We start from the raw sequence: 26,545 nt of genomic DNA, 5'->3' as shown, positions 1-26,545 counted from the left end.
TAAAGAACTTTAGATATATAACAAAATAATATTATTAGAATCAGTTACAATAAATTGATAACATTAGTATAACTTTTGATTATAATCAAAACCAAATAATTTGCTTATAGCTTCTAACAATATATAACATAATTTAAATGAACAAAATTAATAACAATATAAAAATTAATGTAAAATTTATTCTATACAAATAACCTCGAGTTTAACATTAGAGAATTACCTTCAAAGCAATTTGTGTTGATAACGTGTTATAAAGCGAGAATAAATGCAACACAAAGAAAAGTATATTGAAATATATATTACTCTTAATAATATATGTAATGGGGAGGAGAAAATCATTGAAAAGAATTAAGACAAAATTTCTTCTTGCTTGGAAGAGTGCTTATACAAGGTATGAGAAGCCTTTCATCCATTCTAAGATACAACCCACAAACTATAATATGTTTATATGATTAAAAGAAGCTCGATATAAAGGTTATGTTTGGACTAGAAAGTTTGAAGAAAAAATGTCAAGAAAGAAAATATTAAATTATTTTTAAAGGAAAGAAAAAAAATAAAAAATAACAAATAAATTTAAAGTTAATAAATTATTTTTATATACCACTTCAAACTTTTTTCACTTATTTAACTCATATATAAATATTAAATAAGTTAAAAATATAAAAAAAAATTTTAAATTTTAATTATATTTGATTTTTATTTATATTTTTTTATAATAAAATTAAATATGAGAAAATTATTTTCTTTTATATTTTTTTTTCTTTACTACTCACAGGGAGTCAAATATAACCGAAGTGTTTGAAACTTTTCTCCATCACATAACTTCACATGGTTTCAAAAAATTGTTCACATTCCATGTATGGAAAAAATAAAGGTGGAATGCAGCTGGGACACACAATATTCTCCTCATGTATAACTTCATCCTCATTTAGATAGCTCATAATTACTATCATTGCCGGTGAGTGAAATCAAATATTTTTAGAAGAGAGAAGCCATGAGAGAACAAAGAATAAGACGATCTCATGGAAATTATATAGCATTACTCTCAAGAAAAAGTTTACATTGTAGAATCACTTCCGCCCTGTGGTCTCATGTGGTTCCTTGAATTTGTTCCCCACTCCATGGCTTCCGCTACTTCTCGTTCACGTTCCCTTCTGATATCTTCCCGATGATTTTCATTTGTGCTCGTCGTGTTATCAGTCGGGGGAGTGGGCAGAGGTAGAGGAACGCCTGTCTCTGGAGCCACGGAAAGGAAACTGAGAACAGAAACCACATCGCTGATCAAGGGACGGACTGCTGGTTCCTCCTGGAGACACATCGCTGCAATCCCAACTGCTTGGTTCAGTCCTCTCCTCGGATAGTTTCCTTGAAGATGTGGATCAGCAAGTTGTGGGAATGAACTTGGGTCCTTAAATATTGGTTCTGCCTGTTTGTAGCAATAAGAACATGAAGTACAACATTAGATATAGTCTACTACATGGGACAGCTACCATGAAGCCACAAAGTGCTGGGAAACTGTGACCACCCGAAGGCTAGGACATCGTGGTCATTTCACATGTGAAGCCCGATGGCTGGACATGAGTGTGACCCAATAAGCTGAATTAATTAGCAACATGCTAACCACAAAAACCAGCTGAAATAATAATTAAGCTAACCAAAAAGTCTTAACTAGAAATTTGAACTTCCATACAAAAATCTGTAAATCAAATCATGACAGAAACTCACCCAGTTGATTAGATTTTGCTCCTTGGCTGGCTTTGTGGGATCAATCACTCTCCTTCCAGTGATCAACTCTAGTAAAACAACTCCAAAACTGTATATATCAGACTTTAGAGTCAGTTGACCTGTTCGTTGATATTCTGGGGCACAATAACCATATGTTCCCATTACCCTTGAAGATACATGGATCTTGTCATCACCAGTTCCGAGCTTTGCTAGCCCGAAATCAGAGAGTTTTGCATTGAAATCTTTGTCCAGCAAGATGTTGGAGGACTTCAAATCGCGATAAATGACAGGGGGGTTGGCCTTGTCATGAAGATATTCCAAACCTTTGGCAGCACCTAGTGCTACCTTCATTCTGGTGAACCAATCTAAAGGCTTTTGATCTGGTGGAACATCTGAGAAAATTCAAATCCAGTATAGTGATCAATTCAAAAGTGTTAATAGTTTTCTGATGATCAATTCAAAAGTGTTAATAGTTTTCTGATGATCAATTCAAAAAATATATAAATTTAATCCAAGAGAGGAAATATGTGAAAGCAATTCGTACCGAGTAGATGGTCTTCCAAAGATCCGTATTGCATGTACTCATATACCAGAAGTCTTTGCTCTCCATCAGCACAATATCCTATAAGATTTACCAGATTTTCATGGTGTAGGAGGCTCAACATCAAAACCTCCACAAGAAACTCTTTGTTTCCTTGCAATCCATTCCTGTCAAGTTGCTTCACAGCTACAATCTGAACTCAAGCAAATCATCCAATCTCACAACTCAAAATCATATATATGATAGTTGCATACAAATTTGAAGAAGCTAGCTATCAAGCCCATAACCTAAAGCAAGCTAAAGACCTTATTTACCTGGCCAGTTTGCTCGAGTTGACCTCTATAAACTCTTCCAAATCCACCTTCCCCCACTAGACATTCCTGCCGGAAATTCTTGGTTGCTGAGGCCAGCTCTCGGAAAGTGAAAATTTGCGACCCAATATTCTTTCCATCAGTAGGGGCATCATTTGTATCTGTAGTTTCAGCTATGCTCTGTGGCTTAGGATTCACTGCACAAAAAAGATGGGAGAATTAGCACTTATTATTTCCTTAATTTGAAAAAGAATAATAAGATTTTTTCTGATAATTCATATATGTTTGTGGGCATGTATGTTATCTTTCGCCCATGAAACAATTAGAAAACCAAGAAAAACTTCATCGATGAGACATTTTCCATTGTTGGAAGCTAAAAACCTCTGCTAGAAAGCCTAATTCTTAGGAAAAAAGAAAGGGATGATAACATTTTTTTTTTCATTTCAAGAAATGACTACAACACTAATATTGAATAACATTGTAGATTAAATTGTCATACAAAGTTGTTCTTACTTCTAAATAAAGACGTCCAATAGGCTTCCAAAGGTACTCACCCGGCTGCGGTGGTCTAACGGGTTGTTTAATAGGAGCTGTAACTGCAGCTGCAGCAGGAGGCAAGTCCCCGTTCCTGGTGTTGGTGCTCCTCTTAGCTGATTTCTTTTCATGCGAGGAAAAACACGGGAAGCAGCTCATTTTTCAACACGGACTAATCCTAAAGGAAAGCTAAATGCCCGGAAATCCCACAATCCCACCAGAACCCGAAAACGAAAAGATGAAAGAAATCAAATGTGTCCTCCAAGAAACAAACGCTATGCTTGTAAAAAAATGTAAATGCAAGAAGGCTTGTTTATCGATTTAAGAGGCCATAAAAACAGGTTATGATCATGCATGAAAACATGGAAATCTGTATATATAAGATGAACTCCAATAACTAGGCATTCATTTGAGCAAACAAAATCATATATAAGACTGACAAAAGCTCAATCACAAAATTCAAGAAATTAATATCAAAATCCCCAAGTGAGAGCATAAATATGGGCAAGCAGAATTCCCTCCAAGAACTTAAATCCCATGAACCTTCAAAAGAAAAGAAGACTCCAAATATTTTGATTTTTTTATTTCAACTCAACAATATCAAAATCTATAAACTTTTTTTTTTTTTTGTTAGAATGCTGGTTGAATCACAAATTTCCCTTGGAATATAATAAGAGAAAGAAAGGGGAAATTAAAGGAAAAAAAAAAAAAAAACAGCACACCCAACAAAACCCTGATGCAGAAACCACCACAAAACTAGAAAAAAAAATTAGAGAAATGGAGGAATGAATTGGGATAAGGATAGAGACCCAGAAACAAGAAGGGTCTAAGGATCAGTGTTGGCAACAAAGCCACCAAATATGGTAGGTTTGGGGGTGGGATCTCCGGAAAAAAAATGGAGAATGGGAGAGAGAGAGAGAGTTTGAACGTGGGGAACAAAATCGGGTCAAGTCTGGCGGGGAAGTCTCTGGTTGAGGTTGTATTGCCGTTGGAGATCATTGGTTGCACATATATAAATAAAGACATTGTTGAAAACAAAAATTATGTTTGCATACATGATATGATGGAGATGTCATGGGTAGCCACTCCTATTTGTGGATGTCACATTACATTCTTTGGGAACATAGGGTATCCATACAATTATAATTGATTCAAATATTAGATTTGTTTCAGTTTTAAAAGGTTTGTTTTGTTATTTGTTAAAAATAAATGCAATGACAATTGGAAATGGATTGAATTTGGTAGGATGGATATTGTTGGTGAAGTGGGTTTTAATTATGACCTAAGTTTGACTTGGCTTGGATCTCTAGTTGAAACTCTAACATAGAAGAAAATTGGTCTTGGTTGTTAAGAATATATTTCAATACTTAAAACAAAATTAAATTATTTACATATTTGTTTTCATCTAGTTGTAAAAAAATTGAAATAATGGTAAATTATTCTTATTAAATTGGGCTGAAAAGTTGTTGTGTTAGCGAAAGTGTGAATGTAAACATATTAAAGAAATAACAGAAAAATAAAGCAAATCATATAAAAGGTATACACGTTTTTAACGTGACTCAACCAATCATATCTATCTCAAACGATGAAAGAGATCAAACATCTTATTATATGATAAAGAATATTAGAGAAAAAAAATAGATATAATTATCGGTCATTTTGTATCTCCATCTTGAACTGAGTTATTTTGTTCCATTGGATGTCTCTTTTTTCCTCATATATTCCATCAAATGTTTCATTCTTCTTCACACCTCTATCTCATGTTTCTTTAATAATTTTTTTTCTCTTCCTAACCTAAAATATTTATAGAGATATTACCATTAACTTTCTTTATTCTATAAGAAATCTAATTACAATCACATATGAAGTTATGAAATATTTTATATAATATTACTTTAAAAAAAATATCTAACTAAGAATTCAAGACACCTTCCCAACAAAAACAAGAATAGAATATATAATTATTATTAATTATTAAAAAAATATTATGAGATTCAATTATTGTTCTTTTTACATTTTGTAATTTTCATTTTTACCATTCCTTCTCTCCTAGTTTCTATAATATAAATAAGTGGAAATCATGTAATTATACTTTTATCATTATTATTATTATTGAATGTTTGTTACCCTCATTTAATGGCCCAATTCCCAATTTTAAGAGTAATACTCCCTAACAACCCTTAAGACAGTATCGGGCATGGTACTTCGAAAATACCATTTTATTTTTTATTTTGGCTTTTGAAGGCTCATCCACATGGGATGCAGCATAACTAGCTCATCTGTTGCATGGATGAGTGACTTGGCACGCACCAAAGCCTGAGGAAGTCCTTATCAGCGTCCCATTTGGATGAATTTAAATGAGTTGGCACCAAAGTGGCTGCATGAAGTATACAAGTGGACGACAAGATGGTGTTTCAATAAACAAAGGAATACTATATATTGGATGAACTTATTTATAGGATAGCATGAGAAAATGAATGTCGATGCAAGTGAAACAATTTTTTAGTACACCCTTAGATCTGACCCATTTACGTTCCTACTAATGACATATATGTGACCATGATATTTAAATATGTATGGGTATAGTGAAATATTTGCGCAAATATACATATCATTATGATGTAGGGAACTTATTAGTGTTCAAGCTAGCATTTGGAGAGGATGGATGTAGTGAGTTATTAAAGAAATTAATTACATTTAAGTTAATTTTTAATTTAATAAATTTTAGTTTGTATGTCTTGCAGAGCTATAGAACCTGTTGTTGGCTCCAACTTAGTAATTCCCAATGTATGAAGAAGGATGAAAATGTAATTTAGTCCATCAAAGTTTTCTAAAGACACATTGAGTCACACGTAGATCCCCTAGATTGAAGCTGATTTGGTTCAATCATACTAGGAATGGCAATGGGGCGGGTCGTCCCATCCCAACCTCGTCCCGTTTATTAAAAACAATTCACATCCCCATCCCGTTTAACTTTTTGTTTTTAAATTTTTTTTTTTTTAAATTACTTTTAAATTTTTTAATTACATTAAAATAAATATATTTTATAAATAATAAAATTATTATATTTTTATAACTTATTTTATTAAATTTTTTTATTATTATCTATATATTAAAAATAGTAAAATAAAATTTTAAATTAAATTAATTTTAAATTATAAATTAAATTAAATTAAAATTTAAAATTAATTTTATATCTAATCGGAGCGGGGCGGGGCGGGATGGGACAATACCCGAACCCACCTCGGGTTTTAAAAAAAAATCTCATCCTAAACCCGTTTATTAAAATTAAACTATGTCCTATTAGGGGCGGGGTGGGTACCCGAAAAAACCCGCCCCACTGCCATCCCTAAGTGATAGTGGGTAGTAGGCATACAATTAAAAATGCTCATGAAATCAAGGATTCTATTTGTTCGATTTCAATTGCTAGTTGGTTAACTATACGTTTCAAGAGGAATTGTATGGAGTAGATGATGGTATGTTATGTTGATGATGTTTCCATTGGAACATATAAGTTTGATTTATGCAGAAAATTTATGTGCTTCAAAGTGATTCAAGTTTGACAATTAGGTAAGCAAACCTAATTGTCGGATGAGATTATTGAGCACATTAATACATTGTTATATCATGGAAATTTAAATTACCATATCATAGAAAATTGGTGTTGTAGTTCCTAATATCAACGATGTCATTATAGGCAACTCTCCTTCGGTTTAATGTTTGAGTTGTACTTGTTTTATTTTATTTTATTTTATTTTTTAAATAATGTATTTAATTATCTTAATATTTTATTAAATTTATATTAGAGAATTTATTTGATTAACATGTAAATGCACATCTCGCTATCTTGTTAACTTTTTCTTTTTCCAACCACTTCAATGGGAATTACACTTTTGCTCCGATTCAGATAAAGTATTCAAAATCTAATTTGGAGACTACTGAACTAGTCTAAAGATGAACTTTGATAGTTGTTGCTACTTTTTGTTAGCATTTTTTTTTATAATGTGTGGTTATTAATAATTATATTTGTCTAATTGATTGATATATATTATTTAAGAGTATAAATTGATAGATAGATAAATGAATTGATTGGACATTCAAGAATCTTATGCATAGAAGACTAAAATTGTAAATGAGAAGTTAAAAAATTTTCATCTATATGAATGTGGTGTTACAACTTAGTGACCCCATCATTATAAAATTTAATTTGTAGATAATTTTTAATATGAGTAATAGAGGAAGATGGAAAAATATGATCTATGCAATTACCGGAATGCATTCAAATTAGTAACTCGCCATTATACATTAATTTGTATATCATGTTTGTAAATAATGAATATAATTCCTATGTAATCTTTGATGTGAAGTTTAAGAGTTATAAATCTCTTTTATAAGGTTAAGATCCTAAACCATACTTTCATTCTTATGTTTTTTTGTTGTTTTATTTATAGCAACATATACCATACAAGTAACTCATCCACTATATGAGAGTAGCGAATTAAAGATCTTGACCAAAATAATACATAAGGTGACTCAAGCCCACTTCAAAAGTGTTATCAATATCATGAATCAAAGTAAAAATATAATCATTATTTCATTATTTTTTTACTTATCAATGATTTAAAAACTGGATCGGACCTTGATCCGATCCGGTTCAGCTTTTGAGCCGAAAGGGGTTTTGGACCGGCATTGAACTGGAGGTTGAATCGTCAAATCGGACGTTTGGTTTTCTATGAGCCGGTCAACATGTGGGTTGACCAAAACACTCTTGGGCCTTGCCTACATTGGGCCTACAATCTTCCCACCCACCAGGCAACCTATTGAGTAGCTTACTCGTTGCATTGTGAGGATTTGAACTTCGGATCTAAGGTTTAAAAAAGAAAAAGCCAACCATTATACTACACAATTCCTTTAACAAAAATAGGTAACAATATTTTATATTAATGCTCTTTGAAAATTTTTATAATATAAAACATTTAAACAAATATAAATATTTATATTCATTTTTAATTTTTATAATAATTATTAACAATAAATATGAAAATAATATAAATTAATTAATATAATATTTTTAAATTTTTAAAATAATAAAATGCATAGATATGTAGATAAAATTAAATGTTATAATTTTCTTCTCATATGTAAATATTATGTATTTTATTTAATAAAAATTTGATATATTAATACATTTATATTTATGTTTATCATTTAATAGACATATCAAATACAAAAAAATGAAATGCTATAATTTTAATATTATATAAATTATATATTTATAACATCACCGGTTCGATTGCGGTTCAACCATCGGTCCGACTAGTGAACTATGAACCAGTAACTTTTTTTGGTTCAATGACCGGTCCGATTCTGAAAACATTGGTGCTTATATATATATATATATATATATATATATATATATATATATATATATATATATATATATATATATATTATTTTATGCATCCAAAATTGATTTTTTAAAATAATTATTTCCGCATAAAGTTTAATTAACACTTTTATCTCTATTTCATTACTTAGACTAGTAAAAGATATTTTGTAACGATCTACTCCCTCTCATATAGATAACATTCACTTTGGGCTTAGTGAGAATCGTGACTTTCAAACATTATTAGATGATTAAGAACATACACACACACACACATATATATATATATATAGATATGTATATATAATGTTTGAAATTGTTTCCTTTACCTAATGTAAGATATCATAGTCACACCTCCCTTTGGCCCCATCTTATTGACACGACATTGTCGTTGTGTCCCATAAGATTATCATATTAAACAGACAAACATTTCTTATAAGGTCAAACAAAAAGAGACTCAAGTTGGAGTTGGGAATCACCATTTGTAATGATTTGTTTTCTTCCATATATATGTTGTCTGTTTTGAATATAATGATCTCTTGCGCATGGGCGTGTATATATATATATATATATATCCAACTTATCTAACATATCCTAATCATCTTAGACATGATGTGCTTTAAAAAATTACAAGATTTGATAGACAACATATCATTTTTCTTACTTATATGCAATTTTTAACCTCCCATATCCTTTTCCTTAATTACACATGTATAAAATAAAGCATGATTATTTCCAATGTTTTCGAAAACTACACTATCATATCATAGGCAAATGACAGATCGGCCAGTGCTGGTTTCACGAACCACCCAAAATTACACAATATATAGGTCAATGATAGATGGGCCATAACTGGATTCACGTGCAGCCAAACATCTCCAACCCAAGTCCAGCAAGTCTCAAATAGCATGAGACGACAAAGTCATTCGGTGGATGTCCTTTTGTTTATGTTTTAGCGAGAATCCCACCTAACCTTGCCCTTATAATTTTGAAATGAAATCACATGGTTGTTGTGAGTCTCCAGGTGAATCCAAATATTCAATCATCTGTTTGGTAGATAGTCATTGGTCATTCTCCCAATGATTAACCATAAATTAATTCGATTTTGTCTTATTCCCATATGGAATTTTGTTGTCACTTGCTGCTAATTGACATAATTTATGACAAGGAATCTAGTAAAATTTCTTTTAGTTAATTGAAGAATAATGCCTTGAAGATGCAAAAGTCCAAAGGTTTCTTAATCCCTGTTAATTATCATGTTTTTGGGCCTCAATGTGCTGCACACAATTATGAATTTCATTTAGCATATCTTACAACATGTTTCATAGATTTTTTACTTTTCAAAAATAAAAAACGAGAGATATAAAATTATTTTAAAATATAATTTTGATATTTTTATTTTACATATAAAAGATGAATAATGTTAGAGCTAAATAGAGAAATAAATTAATTCACCTCAACAACTTAGGTCTTGTTTGAGAATATTTTTAAAAATACTTTTCAAAAAATAGTTTTTAAGAATAATTTAAAAAAATAATTGTCTAATGTTTTCTGAAACAAAAATCTATTTGAAAATTTGAAGTATGTTTTATGTATTTTTAAATATTTTTTAAAATGGTTCCTAGAAAACAACTGAAAATAATTAAAATATATTATCATAAAACACCTTTTTTTACAAAAAAATTTCAAAAAACTATTTTTGGTGAAACATTATCAAAAGTCTGAAAAAACGGTTCCTAAATAGGTTCTTATATTTTATTTTCCTACTTTTTCACTATTTTTTATAATATATATATATATATATATATATATATATTAAGAGTGCATTTTACAGTGATTTTAGGAAATAGTGTTTTTAACATTTCCAATATTCGAAAGATAAATATTTTCAAATGTTAAAAAGACTAAAATAACTTTCTAAAATTATTGTCAAATGTATTCTAAGTTATATTTTCGTGATCTAATAAAAGCCAAACTAGTTTGAATGAAGCGTATTTAATTTATTTTTCCTTTGCCAATACTAATTTAGAAGGCCTAGGGCAAAAAATAGATTATTGCACCAAACAAGAAGTACTGCAATACAAACACCATTGACATGCTCGAAATTAACAAATCAAATAACAAGACAAGCGGCTAGTGGAATAATTTCCTTATTTCAAGAACTCCTCCATTATTAATCACAACAGCTCAAAGGAAACAACACTTGGGAAGATGGTATTAGGAAGCATTAACTCTAATCTTCAAGCCCATATCACAGTGGCCAGGCACACCACAAATGAAGTAGTTATGACCCTTCAACAGCTTAACTGCATCATTTCCAGTGGAGTAAACCTTGGAGCTTGGAGAGGCAGTGCTGCAGCCATTGTAGCCATCCTCATCAATAGCAACCACATTGTGGAATGACGGATTATACTTGAAAACTGTTTCATAAAGAGAGAATAAAAAGACACAGAAAAGAGTTGGTACTTGCAAAGAAATCAACGTATTAATGCTTAAATAAAGAGTATAAGTCTGATGTTTTAATTTGGTGATGTTACCTAGTTTATCTCCGGCCTTGAATTTTTTCCCACTTGCCCAATTGTTTATATTGAAAGTCCAGCCTGAAGAATCGCCAACCATGAAGGTAGTTGCCTGAGAGGCCTTGACATGAAGCAGCACAAAAACAAGAATGGTAGTAAGAGCTATAGCATGGTTTGCACTGCATCTTCCCTGAAGAGCCATTTTACAAGTAGTGAAGGTTTGGGGAAAGAGAGTGGGAGGTTCCTGCCAAGTATTGTAGCAAAGAGATGCCTCTTTAGATGCTTTTATAGAGGATTTTCTATTAACAGTTTGTCTCTCTCCCTTTTTTTAAAAAATAAATAAATAAATAAATTTCTATATCATTACTATCATTCATAATTTTTTTTTTTTCATCTTTAACTTCAAAGAAATTTTATGTCATTAATCTCATCAATGGTAGTTCCACTTGAAAGAAGCGCTACACAAGACCTTCTTTATTTATTTATTTGTCATTTGATACTTTCTAGTCTTTAGTGATTGATTGCATGTAGGAAAATTTGATTTTCAATTCAAGGTCAATTTTTGTGAATAGTTATACCAATTCTCTTTTAGAACTAATATTTGTAAAAAGGAAAATGATCGCTGTAAAATAATTTTAGATTTATAGCAACTAAAATAATATTTTCAAAGTCATGATAATTTATAAAATATCAATTGAATGTAGTTATATCTTTTGAAAAAATAGTTTGATGTAAAATTTAAAATTTAATTTTTTTTTTAGAAAAAAAAAAAACAACTTCAAAATTTAGAATTTAAATTTAAATATATGTGATGTGAAAAACCAAAATTTCAAAATTATTATACTAGCATTTAGGGATGTAAATTAGGTTAGTTCGATGGGTTTTTTTTTGGTAAAAAATGAACCAAACCGATATTGTCATTTTCATATATGATAAAAACTTAATCAAACAAACCAAATCAAGTCTTTTGAGGTCGGTCTAGTCCAACTTTCGTGGATCGGTTTCAACCTACTTTAATGACTTTTTAGTCCTCGACCTAGTTGTAAATTTGTTTTTATTTTGAACCCAAAGCCCACTAATTTGAGTTTACATTAGGCTCTAAGTTTAATTTGTTTTAAAAATTAATTGAAAGCAACTTGAATTTAATGTTAAAAACATATTAAATGCATTTAAAATTAATTCAGCCATAATATAAAAGCAACAAATTAAATCTAATATAAAAAAGAAAAAAAACTTATCAAGTATCAAACAATTATATATGAGTTTTAAAACATCAATTTGGTTAAAAAATAAAAAATCAAACCAATTAGGTCAATTTTCAAAATTCTCAAACCGAACTGACATTTTTTATTATTGAAAACCAAACCAATATAATTGGTTTTGGTTGATTTGGATCAATTTATCGATTTTTTCGATTCTGCTTACGCCCCTACCAACATGCACGCAAGGTGTAAATGAGGAAGACATTTTTCTAGCTTTCTTAAATAAATTAAAACTAATGAAGGACAAATTGATCACTTTGGGTAATGATTTTCAATACTAAGCATGCAAAGTTAATTTTACTCACCTCCTATCATGATTTAACTAAATACACTTAATCTTTATTGGTTTAAAATTTCACCAAATATCTCATTTATTTGAACTGAGAGAGGAGATGAGCAAAAATAACAAGTGAAAGAAGAGATGAGTAAAAATAACAAATAAAAAGATAGGAAAAGTATTTAATGAAATTTCAAAAATGTATTTAGTCAATATCTCAATGGAGATGAAAGAGAGTTAAATGAAATTAACCCTACAATATTTTATGTGAATTGATATTTTATGAATTAATATATTATTCATATGCTATTTGGAAAGAGTATTTAAAATATGTATAAAATAAACTATTTTTAGACTTGGTTTTTTTTTTCTTTTTAATAAAGAAGTCAAATTAAATTTAGTACTTATAATATTAAAACACTTTAGGTCTTCATTGATCAATTCAACATTTACAAATTTTGAATACCTAGTGGATATATGTTTGAGCTTTATTGATTTGAAATTTTATTAAATGCATCCCCTATTTTGAGTGAGAGGGGAGTTCAGTGAAAATAACAAGTACAAAGGATAGAGAATGTATTTGATGAAATTTTAAAGCCAAGTATATTTAGCCAAGATTTCTAGGAAAGGGAATAGAATTAATCTTATAATATCTCATCTTAATTGATATTTTTTTGAATTAATATATTATTCATATGATTTTGAAAAGAATATTTAAAATATGCTTTACAAAAAACTTTATTCATGGCTAGGTGGACTGGATACATGAATCAAGTATCCCATTTCTTCCCACTTCAAGTTTGGAATGATCAATAGCACTCTCAATGCACCATCTTCTTTTTTGGATTAATGATTCCATTACTTATAATGTTTTTTTTCTTTTAAAATAGAAAGTAGCTAGCAATTAAAATAATAATAATAATTTCTCTTACCTTCTTGACTAAATATATTTGATTCCATTAGTTTGAAATTTTATCAAATACCTCCCTTATTGAGTGAGAAAGGAGATAAGTGAAAATATTAAATACAAAGAATAGGAAAAGTATATATTTGAATAAATTTTTAAATCAATAGAGATTCGATATATTTAGTCAAAACCTTAAGAGAGGTAAATGAAATTAATCAAATATTATATGACCTATGAATAATTAAAACAAATAGATAGTTTAAAAAAATCATGTTGACATTGATTCTATTGTCGTAAATGGATTTCAAATATTGACATTGATCTTTTACTAAAAAAAATTAGAAAAAATCTTAAAGGAATTATGGTAAGATATTTTAAGCTAATCCTAATGACCGAACATTATGCTAAAAGCAAAATATGTGTGAGATTTTGATACTCATATGCACTCGATGATATCCATCCAATTTTAAAAAATCCAAATTTTAAGAAGTAAGTTGGATAGAAGGTAGAAACATTTAAGCAAAATATTTCAAGTTCTACTCAAAATACTAATTTTTTATATTTTATATTATGGTTCACAATGGTCTCAAAATAAGATAAATTACATATGATGACAAGCGGCTAATCCATGCATCAACTGCACTCGAGATGTCTTAACAATAATAAAATAAACATAATATTGTTATATTATGGAAAACAAATGATATCTAGTTCGTGATTGTAATGTGTTTCAAAATTCCCTTTCAAAGAAAACGAAGTTAAAACTGTAAGTGTCAAAATGAATATTGTAACAAAGAAAACAAATAAATGAAGATAAAACTGCACACACATGTGCAATAATTACATTCAATGGAGCACCTAATTCAAAAAACTTAAAATTAGCTAATGAGATGTTTTAATATAATACGAGGAGCTATGAATTTTAAATTGAACTTCAAACATAGATTGGTTTTGAAAGCCAATTGGACTTAAAATTACAAGAGATATATGACTATGTATAAAATATCCTATAAAAATAAATAAATAAAAGAGATACTACGTAAGCAAACCTAGTATTTCCAAGACAAAGAAACTCATAAATAAACTCAACTTCTTTTTAATTTAAAAAATTCCTTATTTAAATTGGCAAAATGGGTCTCATAAGTTCTAGAAGAAGATTAATCAATAGTGTAACTAATAGTAAGACCTAATAATTTTCCAATAAAATGTTTATTAAACTGTTAGGTCATGTTTGGTTGACCGAATATAGCATGTGATAGGATATAAGTTATCCTATCATTTATCTTATCTTATGTTCAACCAAATATGAAATAGGATAAGTGATGGGATATACTATCCACCATTTTTTTTTTATCCCTTCTACATGAGATATGTTAATCTCATGCTAAATATAAGATATGCATATCTCACTTATCATAAATTTATTTTTTTATCAATTTTTTTATTTTTTTTATATACTCATTTTACAAAATAAATTTTTATTATTATCAATTAAAGTTATGGTTAAAAAATAAAAACTATTTTTTTATAAACTAAAATTAATATATAATTATAAATTATTTTTATATATTGAATAACATAATATAAAAAAAATATTTATAAAGTTTAAATATTTTAATATATATTTCATATTTTTTTATTCATTTCATAAATTAAATACAAACATAATATAATATAAGTATCTCATTGAATATGTTACCTTAGAATATCATGTTCATAGGATATGCATATCCTAAGAAGATATGTATTTCCTATCCAATGGGATATGATATTCTAAAATATACATATCATATCCCGTCAATCAAATATAGTCTTAGTCTTCAATATATAACCTAAGAAGAATTCTTATTAGCAAAGTAGAAATCACAAGAAAATAGAAATAAAAATATAGCCATATTAATTTTCTGATATAATAATACAATAACTTGATACAATAGCATGAGCACTATTACTATGGGATTACTTAATGAAACATGCTAAAACCTATTAATATTGATTTTTAATTAATTTTTTATTAAGTGCATCCCCATATGGATTGTAGTATTTCAATACAAAGCCATGACAATTAATACCCAAGTAAACTTGATTTCCCTTTCTTGCTATCATCCTTTGCATCATCTAGCGTTGTTATAAAACTAAGAAAGATAAAACAAATCCTTGATGAATCTTTAAGAGATCACACATATGCAGGGATTGCTATCTTGTAATCTACATTTGCAAACTTTTATTTGAAAAGGTGCAAAATAGTTGCCATTTTACCATGTAGACCATGTGACACATGCATCTCCCCCTTCTTGGTCAGAGTTTTAAACTGACTACACCAAAATGGAAGTCCCTTTAATGGGTGATTCCATTCAACATCAGTATTTTCCCAGAAAAGTTACTATATGGACATTATTAACAAGAATTACACTTAAAAGAAGAAGGGTTTGAGCATGAAAATGAGGAATTCCATTTTCTAAGTAGATAAATATACTAAGAAAACAATGCATGTAAAGGAAAATTTTCAACTCATTGGAAGCTGCATAAAATTTCTTCCTTTTAGTCTCCCACCTAATAACTAAAGACAACCAATGTGTTTCTAAGGCAATTAGCCATACCATTTAACTACACTACTACAAAAAACACAATTTATGGCGCTTGATTCCTTGGCGCTTTCAAATAAGCGTCGTTACTTGGCTTTTAGAGTGGCAGTTGAGTAAATAAGTGGTCGAAGTTGGCGCTTAAAAGGAAAATTTTAGACCATGGCGCTTTATGCTAAAGGATGATGGTGCTTCCTATGGCATGACGTTTTATATAAGCGTCTTCATTTATCAATTTTTACCTTGGCGCTCTATAAAAGTGACATTAAAATAACACCTTTATGTATGGCTCAAAAATTTCCCATTCTTACCCACGACCTCATAGTGCCAAACATTCCCTCCATTTTCGCAAAACCCCAACAAACCCTAGGAACCCAGTTAACCGCAATCAACATTGATCAATGACTCCAGATGAGGCTCTTGACATTGGAGATCTAGCTAGACGGTGTGTTTCCAAGCCTTAGTGTGAGATCTTGAGTATTAAAAACTGGAGATCATTTTTGAATCTCCATTTTGTGACTCTCATAACAGAGAATAAGCACTAAAACTCCATTCTTCTCTTACAAATTCCACCAACGAGCGACAAATCAGGTGATTCTCCACTCTTTCAACTCCATATTCATCATTTATTGCAAGTGTTCTGATGTTGGTCGAGTTTCAAATCGTGCCCTAATTTTATGGGCTGTAGTGGAGAAGAAACACGATTCACGCGTACATGCTCTGTTCTACTCTGTTCTTGATTTGTTGATTAGGCATGAAATGTGGGTTTTGTTCATTTTGATTTACCCATTTGTGCCCTGTTCTGATCACATTTTTTTACTTTTCTTGTGGCTGGTAGTGGAGAGTTCTAGCTGTGTGTTTTCTCCACCCTCAAAGACATCCTCCTTCTCGGTTGTGTCTTCTCACCCCTTATCTTTCCAATTTTTATTTTTTTTATTCGCATTTCCTTCTGTGCATGTTGAAAGTCCCTTTTAAAATAAATTCCTCCACTCTCCAAAACCACCAGCCCCCATTTTCCATTGCAATTGGTGGTTGTGTCAATTGGTAACTGTGTGCGCATGTGCAATGAACGTACGTGGGAGACAAAGAAAGTTCTACTGTTATATTTTTTTGGTCAATCGAGCATAAAACAGATTCATAGGAATTGTTTTAATTCATATGTGATTCTTTATGATTAGTTTTTTTGAGAATTTGTATTGCTCCTGATTTTTTTTTTCAATGTATTTGTCCATTCTTGATTCATTCATTATTCTTTTATGGTTCTTGAAGAATTAGGCTGCATTTGGTTGGGTAGAATTGGATTTGGTTTAAAGTTCAATTTTTACGGAACTGGAGAACCGGCTTTTATCTTGGAGTTGCTTACTTGTTCTTGGGGAATTTGGGTTTATGGCTTTTAAATTCAACTGGAAATCCAGTTGGTATAGAAAACAACCAAACAGTGGACTTGACACTGGGGCATCCACCACAAAAGGGGAAAATTATCAATTCCAAGGTTGTAAATTCTATACAACCAAATTCATCTTTTATGCTTTAATTTCTTTTTCTTTTTCCCTATGTTTGGTTTTTGGAAATTTTGAGGGAAAATGTGAGGAAAATTATCATACGGTGCTAATGAGATGATGTCTTTTTATTTTTTCAATTACAGTCAGTTCACATGAGGAATTACGAAATAATTAATTTTTCCTGTCATGAAACAATATATTGTATCTTATTTCTTATGTTCAGGATTCTATTTCAGTTGAAAATGAGGTTAGCATCAGCAAGAGCATTTTAGCTTGTCCTATTTGTTATCAACCATTCACATGGAATGGTAATCTAGGTTTATCAGTGTAAGCCATATCTATTATTGCCTTAGAATGAAGACGTGTCTTTATTTTTCTGATAATTCTTCTAAACCCTCCACCTTTTATATGCTAATTGATATTCTGTCATGTCCTTTTAAATTACCTTTTGATTTATTCTTTGTCAAGTTACAAGCTAGTCATTCTCATTTACTTAGTTTAATGTTTATATTGGATGGTTATGGACAGAGAATCTATGTGAGGGTCTAGTTTCCACTATAGTTCTTGTAAGAAGGCATGCTTTGGTAATGAAACACATCTTGACCTGACAGTAGCCAGTGGGGCCAAGGAGTATGATGAATCCATGCCAGCTACAACAGAGATATTTAGGTACTAAGAAATTTTTTAAATAGCAATCAAACACGTTTCTATGAAAGGATGGAGTGGGTTGGTGGATCATATAGAGGATAAAGGGTCAAATGTCCATCTATGTGACACCTATTTAGTTTATGCTTTTAGGAAGTATATTTTGAATTTATGTATAGTATTGCTGGTTGCATTTGGAAGCAATTTCAAGGAAAAGTGACTCATAATGGCGGCTGGAGATTTTTGCTTGTGCGTTTGGTGATAACTGGTCTCACTTTTCCTTTCCTTCTTATGGTGCTCTTTTTAAAAAAACCAATGTATGAGGCCCTTTTGGTTACTGAAGGCTGATCCAAGTTGAAAATGTGCAGCTCAATGTAGCAATTCTCTTTCTTGGGAATTTTCTTTCAAACAAAAATACTGCCTATTTCTAAGCATTTGCTTTTGTGCCCGTGTATGCGAGAGAAAGAGAGCATGTTCCACTAAGATCTCTTTTGGGTGATACATAGACAATATTGGGAATTTAGATGGATGGTTCAAACTATGATATGCCGACCTTTTTCTTTATTCAGTAATTACATTTTTATGTGGTCTGATGCATTTAGTTTATCATAATCTGCAGGTGCATGACCTTTTGACCCTATACAATGAAATTGATGTCCCTCCAAAGTGTTTGTTATTTAAAATTCCTTCAACTTGGCAAGTGAGTATCTGAATTTAGTGCTTGGTATATAGAAGCTAATAACTTTCATCCCACTATGGTCCCTTAATAGTTGGTTTTCAATTCAGGGAATAGAGGCCTCAATGTTGCTGGAATCTGAGGGCATACAGACACATTTGACTTTTGTTTACAGGTTAGTTTTTCAAGACAGATTATCCATTCTATTACCCAAACCTTGGTTTATAATATGCAAAAAGTAATTGTGTATAAGATGAAATAACTCGAGGCTAGTTTGAAATTCCACTTTGAAAATCAAGTGATGGTTAAATTGTTTCTCATGATTTGGCAAATCAAAAGGTTTTCCTATGCATTCATCACTAAATATTTCTGGATACAAATACACCAACTACTAGGTAGCTGCCAAGAAGCACAAGCACCATTGTATCTCCATGCCTTGATTCCTCATACTCCCTCCCATGGCACTCCAAGAGACCCATGCATTGCTTAGTCCTAAATGAGCCATGAAAAGCATAATGGTGGTGTATCCATTATATCCACGTTGGATCACTGTGAATATGCCATGATAGAAACCTTAACCATGAAACGAGGTTGATACTAATATGTTATTCAGCACTTAGCAGGAGTTAAGAGCTACAATTCATATTCTTTGCCTTTTTCCTTGTTATATCTCTCATTCTTATTTTGATTTACTGTAAACAACAAACAACTTCCATATTTGTTTCCCTTTTATACGTGTACATGTACAGACAGTGAATCTCATCTTAAAACCTTATGGCTAATCATTTGATGACTTGATCTTTAAAATTTAATATCTCCATTTAAAAAAATAATAATTTTCCACTAAATAAATAAAAAAATTAAATAATAATAATAATGATAACAATAAAGCTAATTATCTTTTTCTTTTATTAAAAAAATAAAATATTCCGGCATCAAATTTTCAATCTTTTATTAAAAAATTGATTTTATTAAAATAAAAATTAAAATCTTTTTTTTTCAAAAAATTATCTGATTTTCCAATCTAAACACTTAATATTTTATTTTCAAAAAAAAACATTCAAGCATGAACTCCTACATTTAAAAAATATCCTAATTTTTCGATTTAAAACTTTATCTCTCTAATAAAAAAATGATTTTTCAATAAATAATAATAATAATAATAATAATAATAATAATAATAACAATGAAGATAATTCTCCCTTTTTTTATTAAAAAAATAAAACATTCTGGCATCAATTTTTCAATCTTTTATTAAAAAATTGATTTATTAAAAAAAAAAAATCCATTTTTTATTAAAAAAAAATTCTGATTTTCCAATCTAAAAACTTAAATTTTTTATTTTCCAAAAAAAAACATTTAAGTGTCAACTCCTCCATTTAAAAAATATCCTGATTTTTTTTATTTAAAATCTCTCTAATAAAAAAAATAAATTTTCAATAATAAATTAAATAATAATATAATTAATAATAATAATAATAATAAATAATAACAATAATAACAATAAAGCTAATTCTCCTTTTTTTTTTATTAAAAAAATAAAATATTCCGGCATCAATTTTTCAATCTTTTATTAAAAAAATGATTTTATTAAAAAATAAAAAATTAAAATCTCCTTTTTATTTAAAAAAAAATCTGATTTTCCAATTTAAAGACTTAATATTTTATTTTCCAAAAACAAAAAAAGACATTCGAGTGTCAACTCCTCCGTTTAAAAAATATCCTGATTTTTCGATTTAAAACTTAATCTCTCCAATAAAAAATATGATTTTTCAATAAAATAAATAAATAAATAATAATAATAATAAAATAATAATAATAATAATAATAACAATAAAGCTAATTCTATTTTTTATTAAATAAATAAAATATTCCGGTATCAATTTTTCAATCTTTTATTAAAAAAATAAAAAAAATCTTCTTTTTTATTAAAAAAAAATTCTGATTTTCCAATCTAAAAACTTAATCTTTTATTTTAAAAGAAAAACATTTAAGTGTCAACTCCTCCATTTAAAAATATCCTGATTTTTCAATTTAAAACTTAATCTCTCCAATAAAAAAAATGATTTTTCAATAAATAAATAAATAATAATAATAATAATAATAATAATAACAATAAAGTTAATTCTCTTTTTTTTTATTAAAAAAATAAAATATTATGGCATCAATTTTTCAATATTTTATTACAAAATTGATTTTATTAAAAAAAATCTCATTTTTTATTAAAAAAAATATATTATTTTCAAATCTAAAAACTTAATCTTTTATTTAAAAAAAAACATTTAAGTGTCAACTCCTCAGTTTAAAAAATATCCTGATTTTTTTTTTATTTAAAACTTAATCTCTCCATTTAAAAAAATGATTTTCCAATAAATAAATAAAATATAATAATAATAATAACAATAAAGCTAAATCTCCTCTTTTTTATTAAAAATAAAATAAAATATTCCAACATCAATTTTTCTTCATTGGTAAGTTTCCTTGCAAGAGCATCATATTTACTATATCAAATAAGTGGATAAAAATTTTAGAGAATGATAAAATAATAATAATAATAATAATAATAATAATAATAATAATAAAGAAAAGACAAGATAATAAATAAATAAATAAAAATAAGATATTGATAATAATAAAAATAAAAATAAATAAATAAATTGAGGGTCATGCAAGTCATGCAACCATGCAAGTTACGTAAAGAATGCCTAAATGGTGACCTAAGTATGCTTACGGTGGGTCTAGGTGATCCAAAGTGTGCCTAGATTAAACTATGTGAGCCTAGATGGGTCAAATGTGCCTAAAAGGGTCTAAGAGTGTCCAAATGGGCTACTAAAACCAACAAATGGGTTATCAATCATGACTTTTCCTTTGCATGCTTATCCACCTCCTCCTAAACCTTATATTCTATTATAAGTAGTGGCATTCATATTACTAGTTTTCTAGGTGCAATTCATTTGCATGATCATGTCACCATGGTTTTCTTTTAGTTCTCTTATTATTTGTTTTGTAAGATGATTACTTATTGTGCATTTAAAATTGTCAAATCATATTAATTTGATTATATTTACTATGAACCCTTTTTGTAGAAGATGTTGGTCTAAGTTGTGAAAAGGTTCTTATGGCTCCATCTTAAATGTTATATATTTGAGATAAACATGATAGAATGAGAGTTATGTTGCTATGTTATAATAATTCAATAAATCATTATAATGTTTAAATTTTAATCAAACATGCATGCATGAAACCTTAGAGTTCCCATTCAAGTATCATTGGAAGACAAAAGGTTCTCTTATTACATAATAAAGACATTTAAGTTGTCAAATGGTGAAAATTGTCTATCTAGGCCATTTTCAAGTTGACAACTTTTAAATTTGTCTAGCTTGTGATAAAGTTCTTTTCTCTACAAATGATGCTTGAATTGTCCAATTGGACAGTATAGGAAAACATAATATCTATGAAGTTAATTCTTTGTTCTTAATTCAATTTTTAGAAAGTTTGGTAGTCTTTCCTCTTGTTCTCTGGGTGCATATTTGGACAAGGTTACATATTGTGCCTTGTCCATTTTGTGTACTTGGAGAACTATAGGAAAATGCTGCCGAAATTTCTTTAAAATTAAATTGAGTACAAGGCAATTGATACATAGGGATTATGTATTCCTATATGGGATAGGAACCACTACCTAATTAAGGATGTTGGAGATGTTAGAATGCATAAATCACTTGCTTGTACTCATCGAAAGCTTAGCCATATTAGTTCACTTTTTTAGTTCATATTATCATTGTCTCCTCTAGGAGCAAATTCAATGAAATTGATGAAAGCTTTATCATTGAGTATCATCCTTCTAGTTACCTTTCTTATTTTATGCTTCATCTAACAAGTGAACTTTTAAGTCTCATTTTAAGTACTCTATCAAATTTTGATGGAGTAAACCCATTTTTTCCTATTAATTGAAACATTTGGAAACTTTTGTTGTTTTCCATAGTGATATTTATGTATTAGTTGGTATTATCTCAATTATTACTCTTTCATATGTCTATGTTTGATACTATTCAACAATCAAAATGATGTTAAGAAGATACTTAGATTTAAAAGAAATGATTTTCAACCCATAATTAAAAAGATATTTCCATCCATGTGTCTTGCTCATCTTGTGGCATTACAGAAATTATGTGTTTTAGTATTTTTAAAACTTTTTAAAATTTCAAACTTGGTGTACTTGAGAATAGAACACAAGATTGAGAGTTACATCTAACTTTTGATTCCTATTCATGCACAAAGCAAACATAATGATGGAATTCAGATCCATTTTTTATTCTAATTTTTTAATAACCTAATATACTAATTATATTTGTTGTCATATTGCTTATAGTTAGATGACTTACACATTATTGTTTTTTGGGTTGGTAAAAGTATTTGTGACAATGTTTGAAATTTGAAATTGGTGGATCATATATTTTAAGGTTATTAATAGGATAGTTATTAATAACTTTAGTGGTTTGTGGTATCTAGGAGCTTTGTTTCTCTCTTGTTCATCAAATGGATCGCTCTTGGATGACAAAGGATAGGAGATCAAAGGATTATGCAGATGGGGTAGAAAGCTTTATCGCATTCGCATTAAAACATTCTGCATATAAAAACTCCATTAAATGCCCATGCCTTCAATGTGGTAATATGATATTCCATACTTCTCAAAAAATTAGAGAGCATTTATTTTTCTATGGAATTGATCAGAGTTATCATACATGGTATTGGCATGGAGATGCCGCTCCAAGTGGACCACCAACTAGTTGGGCAGAATGTCATCATACGGTTCAATTTACTGATGTGGATAGTACAGTAGAAATGGTTCAAGCTACACATGATGATTGTAAGAATGACCCAGAATTTTATGAAACATTGCTTGAAGATGCCCAAAAACCTTTATATCATGGTTGTAGAAACTTTACAAAGTTGTCTGCATTGGTGAAATTATACAACCTGAAAGCACAGTATGGATGGTCTGATAAAAGTTTTTCAGAGCTTTTAGGAATTGTTGGAGATATGTTACCTCTAAACAATGAGTTACCCTTGTCTATGTATGAAGCAAAAAGACATTGCATTGGGAATGGAATATGAGAAAATACATGCTTGTCCGAATGATTACATATTGTATAGGAATGATTTGAAGGATGCATCTTCATGTCCAACTTGTGGAACTTCACGATGGAAGTTAGATAGAACAAAAACTAAAAAGAGGAAGAGAGTCCCTGCAAAAGTAATGTGGTATTTTCCTCCTATTCCAAGATTTAGAAGATTGTTTCGGTCCCCAACAGTTGCAAAAGGCTTCATATGGCATGCCCAAGAAAGAGAATTTGATGGAAAATTACGTCATCCATCCGACTCCCCATCATGGAAACTAGTTGATCACAAATGGCCTGATTTTGCTTCAGAACCTAGAAACCTTAGACTTGCTATTTCAGCAGATGGTATAAATCCTCACAGTTCAATGAGTAGTAGACACAGTTGTTGGCCTATTATAATGGTAATTTATAACCTTCCTCCCTGGTTATGCATGAAAATGAAGTTTATGATGTTGTCTTTGTTAATATCGGGTCCACGACAACCTGGAAATGACATTGATGTTTATTTAGCACCATTATTGGATGACCTAAAATTGTTGTGGGAGGTGGGGGTTGAATCTTATGATGCACATCAATAAGAGCTCTTTACATTAAGAGTTGTTCTACTGTGGACAATCAATGATTTTCCTGCGTATGGAAACTTATCTGGTTGCACAGTTAAAGGATATTTTGCATGCCCCATATGTGGGGAAGATACCTGCTCTCATAGATTGAAGCATGGGAAAAAGAACTCATATACAGGTCATAGACGATTTCTTCCTTGCAATCATCCTTTTAGAAACAAAAAAAAAACATTTAATAGGGAACAAGAGTTTCGATCACCTCTACAACCATTGAGTGGAGAGGCAATTCTAAGGAAAATTGATGTCATTTGTAATTCATGGGGAAAAAATAAGATGACTCGAGGTAAGTTGAATGTCAAAACTATAAATTGTTGGAAGAAAAATTCTATATTCTTTGATCTTGAGTATTGGAAATACCTACATGTTCGTCATAACTTGGATGTAATGCACATAGAGAAAAATGTTTGTGAAAGCATCATCGGTACCTTACTTAACATTCCAGGTAAGACAAAGGATGGACTTAATTCTCGTTTAAACCTTCTGGAGATGGGCTTAAGGTGTGAATTAGGGCCAAGGTTTGAATCAAATCGAACTTACCTCCCACCTGCATGTTACACACTATCTAAAGTGGAGAAGAAGCTTTTTTGCCAAACTTTATCACAATTAAAGGTTCCAGAAGGTTATTGCTCTAACATGAGAAACCTTGTGTCAATGGAAGACTTGAAGCTTTATGGTCTTATATCCCATGACTATCATGCATTAATGCAACAGTTATTGCTAGTGTCATTACGATCAATTTTGCCAAAGCATGTAAGACATGCTATTTGTAGATTGAGTTTTTTTTTTCAATGCTCTTTGTAGCAAAGTGGTTGATGTGCTTGCATTGGATAAGTTACAAAATGATGTAGTGGTGACATTATGCTTACTTGAGAAGTACTTCCCACCTTCCTTCTTCGATATCATGCTCCATCTTATTGTGCATCTTGTAAGAGAGGTCAAACTTTGTGGACCGGTTTACCTAAGGTGGATGTACCCTTTTGAAAGATTCATGAAAGTTTTGAAAGGGTATGTGCGAAATCGTAACCAACCCAAAGGTTGCATCGTCGAATGCCATATTGCGGAGGAAGCTATTGAATTTTATACAGAGTACTTATCAAATGTAGATGCAATTGGGATTCCTATTAGTGTAAACATTAACCAAAAAGTTGGGGCACCAATACCTGAAGGTCAAGTTGTGATCGTTGATTCTAATTTGTGGTTGCATGCACATCATTATGTTTTAGAAAATACAACAATTGTCCAACCTTATATCGAGTAAGAACTACTAACACTTAATATTTATTTGTTATACTTAAATTAACTACAGGACAATTACTTTGAACTTTTTATAAATAATTGCATAAAGAGCACATGGAATGGTTGAAATTGAAAAATCCTCGTTAATCTAAAAGACAAAAGTGGCTCCAGAATGAACACATGTGAACATTTACTTATTGGTTTCGAAAAAATTTATCGAATTGGTGCTCAAATTTGAACTATTCTTTTTACTAATGTTGAACATACATAGTAACTATTATTTATAATTGCATATTGAAGTTGCAATTGGTAACAATGAACCTATATCTGAGACCCTTAAGTGGATAGCTCATGGTTCTAGCCACTATGTCTCGAAATATCATGGATATGTCATTAATGGATGTCGATACCATAGTAAGGAGCGTGATGACTTACGAGCTACCCAAAATAGTGGAGTTAGTATTGTAGCTTCAACAATGCAAATTGCAAGTGCCAAGTATCAAAAGCCAGTGTTTAGTGAGCTTTGTTTCTATGGGATTATTAACAAGATCTGGGACCTTGATTATACCATATTTAGGATACTAGTTTTCAAGTGTGATTGGGTTGATAATAAGAATGGCATAAAAGTTGACGATCTTGGCTTTACATTAGTTGACTTTAACAAAATTGCTTATAAATCAGATCCTTTCATTTTGGCAT

General features: G+C 29.9%; 2 protein-coding genes across 2 annotated transcripts; both read right to left on the bottom strand.

The window, feature by feature from the left end:
• Positions 1-814: 814 nt before the first annotated feature.
• Positions 815-4,076, bottom strand: LOC117917935 (probable serine/threonine-protein kinase PBL26). The gene is made up of 5 exons (XM_034834406.1): positions 3,132-4,076; positions 2,581-2,774; positions 2,270-2,459; positions 1,726-2,117; positions 815-1,426 (listed from the first exon to the last, which is right to left on the bottom strand). The coding sequence occupies exons 1-5, from the start codon at positions 3,268-3,270 to the stop codon at positions 1,058-1,060; spliced, it is 1,284 nt and encodes a 427-aa protein (XP_034690297.1). The 5' UTR covers positions 3,271-4,076; the 3' UTR covers positions 815-1,057.
• Positions 4,077-10,518: 6,442 nt separating this feature from the next.
• Positions 10,519-11,267, bottom strand: LOC117919079 (basic blue protein-like). Its single transcript, XM_034836127.1, has 2 exons — positions 11,035-11,267; positions 10,519-10,917 (listed from the first exon to the last, which is right to left on the bottom strand). Exons 1-2 carry the CDS (start codon positions 11,216-11,218, stop codon positions 10,715-10,717), a joined length of 387 nt encoding a protein of 128 aa, XP_034692018.1. The 5' UTR covers positions 11,219-11,267; the 3' UTR covers positions 10,519-10,714.
• Between the last annotated feature and the right edge of the window lie 15,278 nt (positions 11,268-26,545).

Source organism: Vitis riparia, chromosome 7 (genome assembly GCF_004353265.1).
Source record: "Vitis riparia cultivar Riparia Gloire de Montpellier isolate 1030 chromosome 7, EGFV_Vit.rip_1.0, whole genome shotgun sequence".
Classification (NCBI taxonomy): domain Eukaryota; kingdom Viridiplantae; phylum Streptophyta; class Magnoliopsida; order Vitales; family Vitaceae; genus Vitis; species Vitis riparia.
This window is presented reverse-complemented; position numbering and strand designations above follow the sequence as displayed.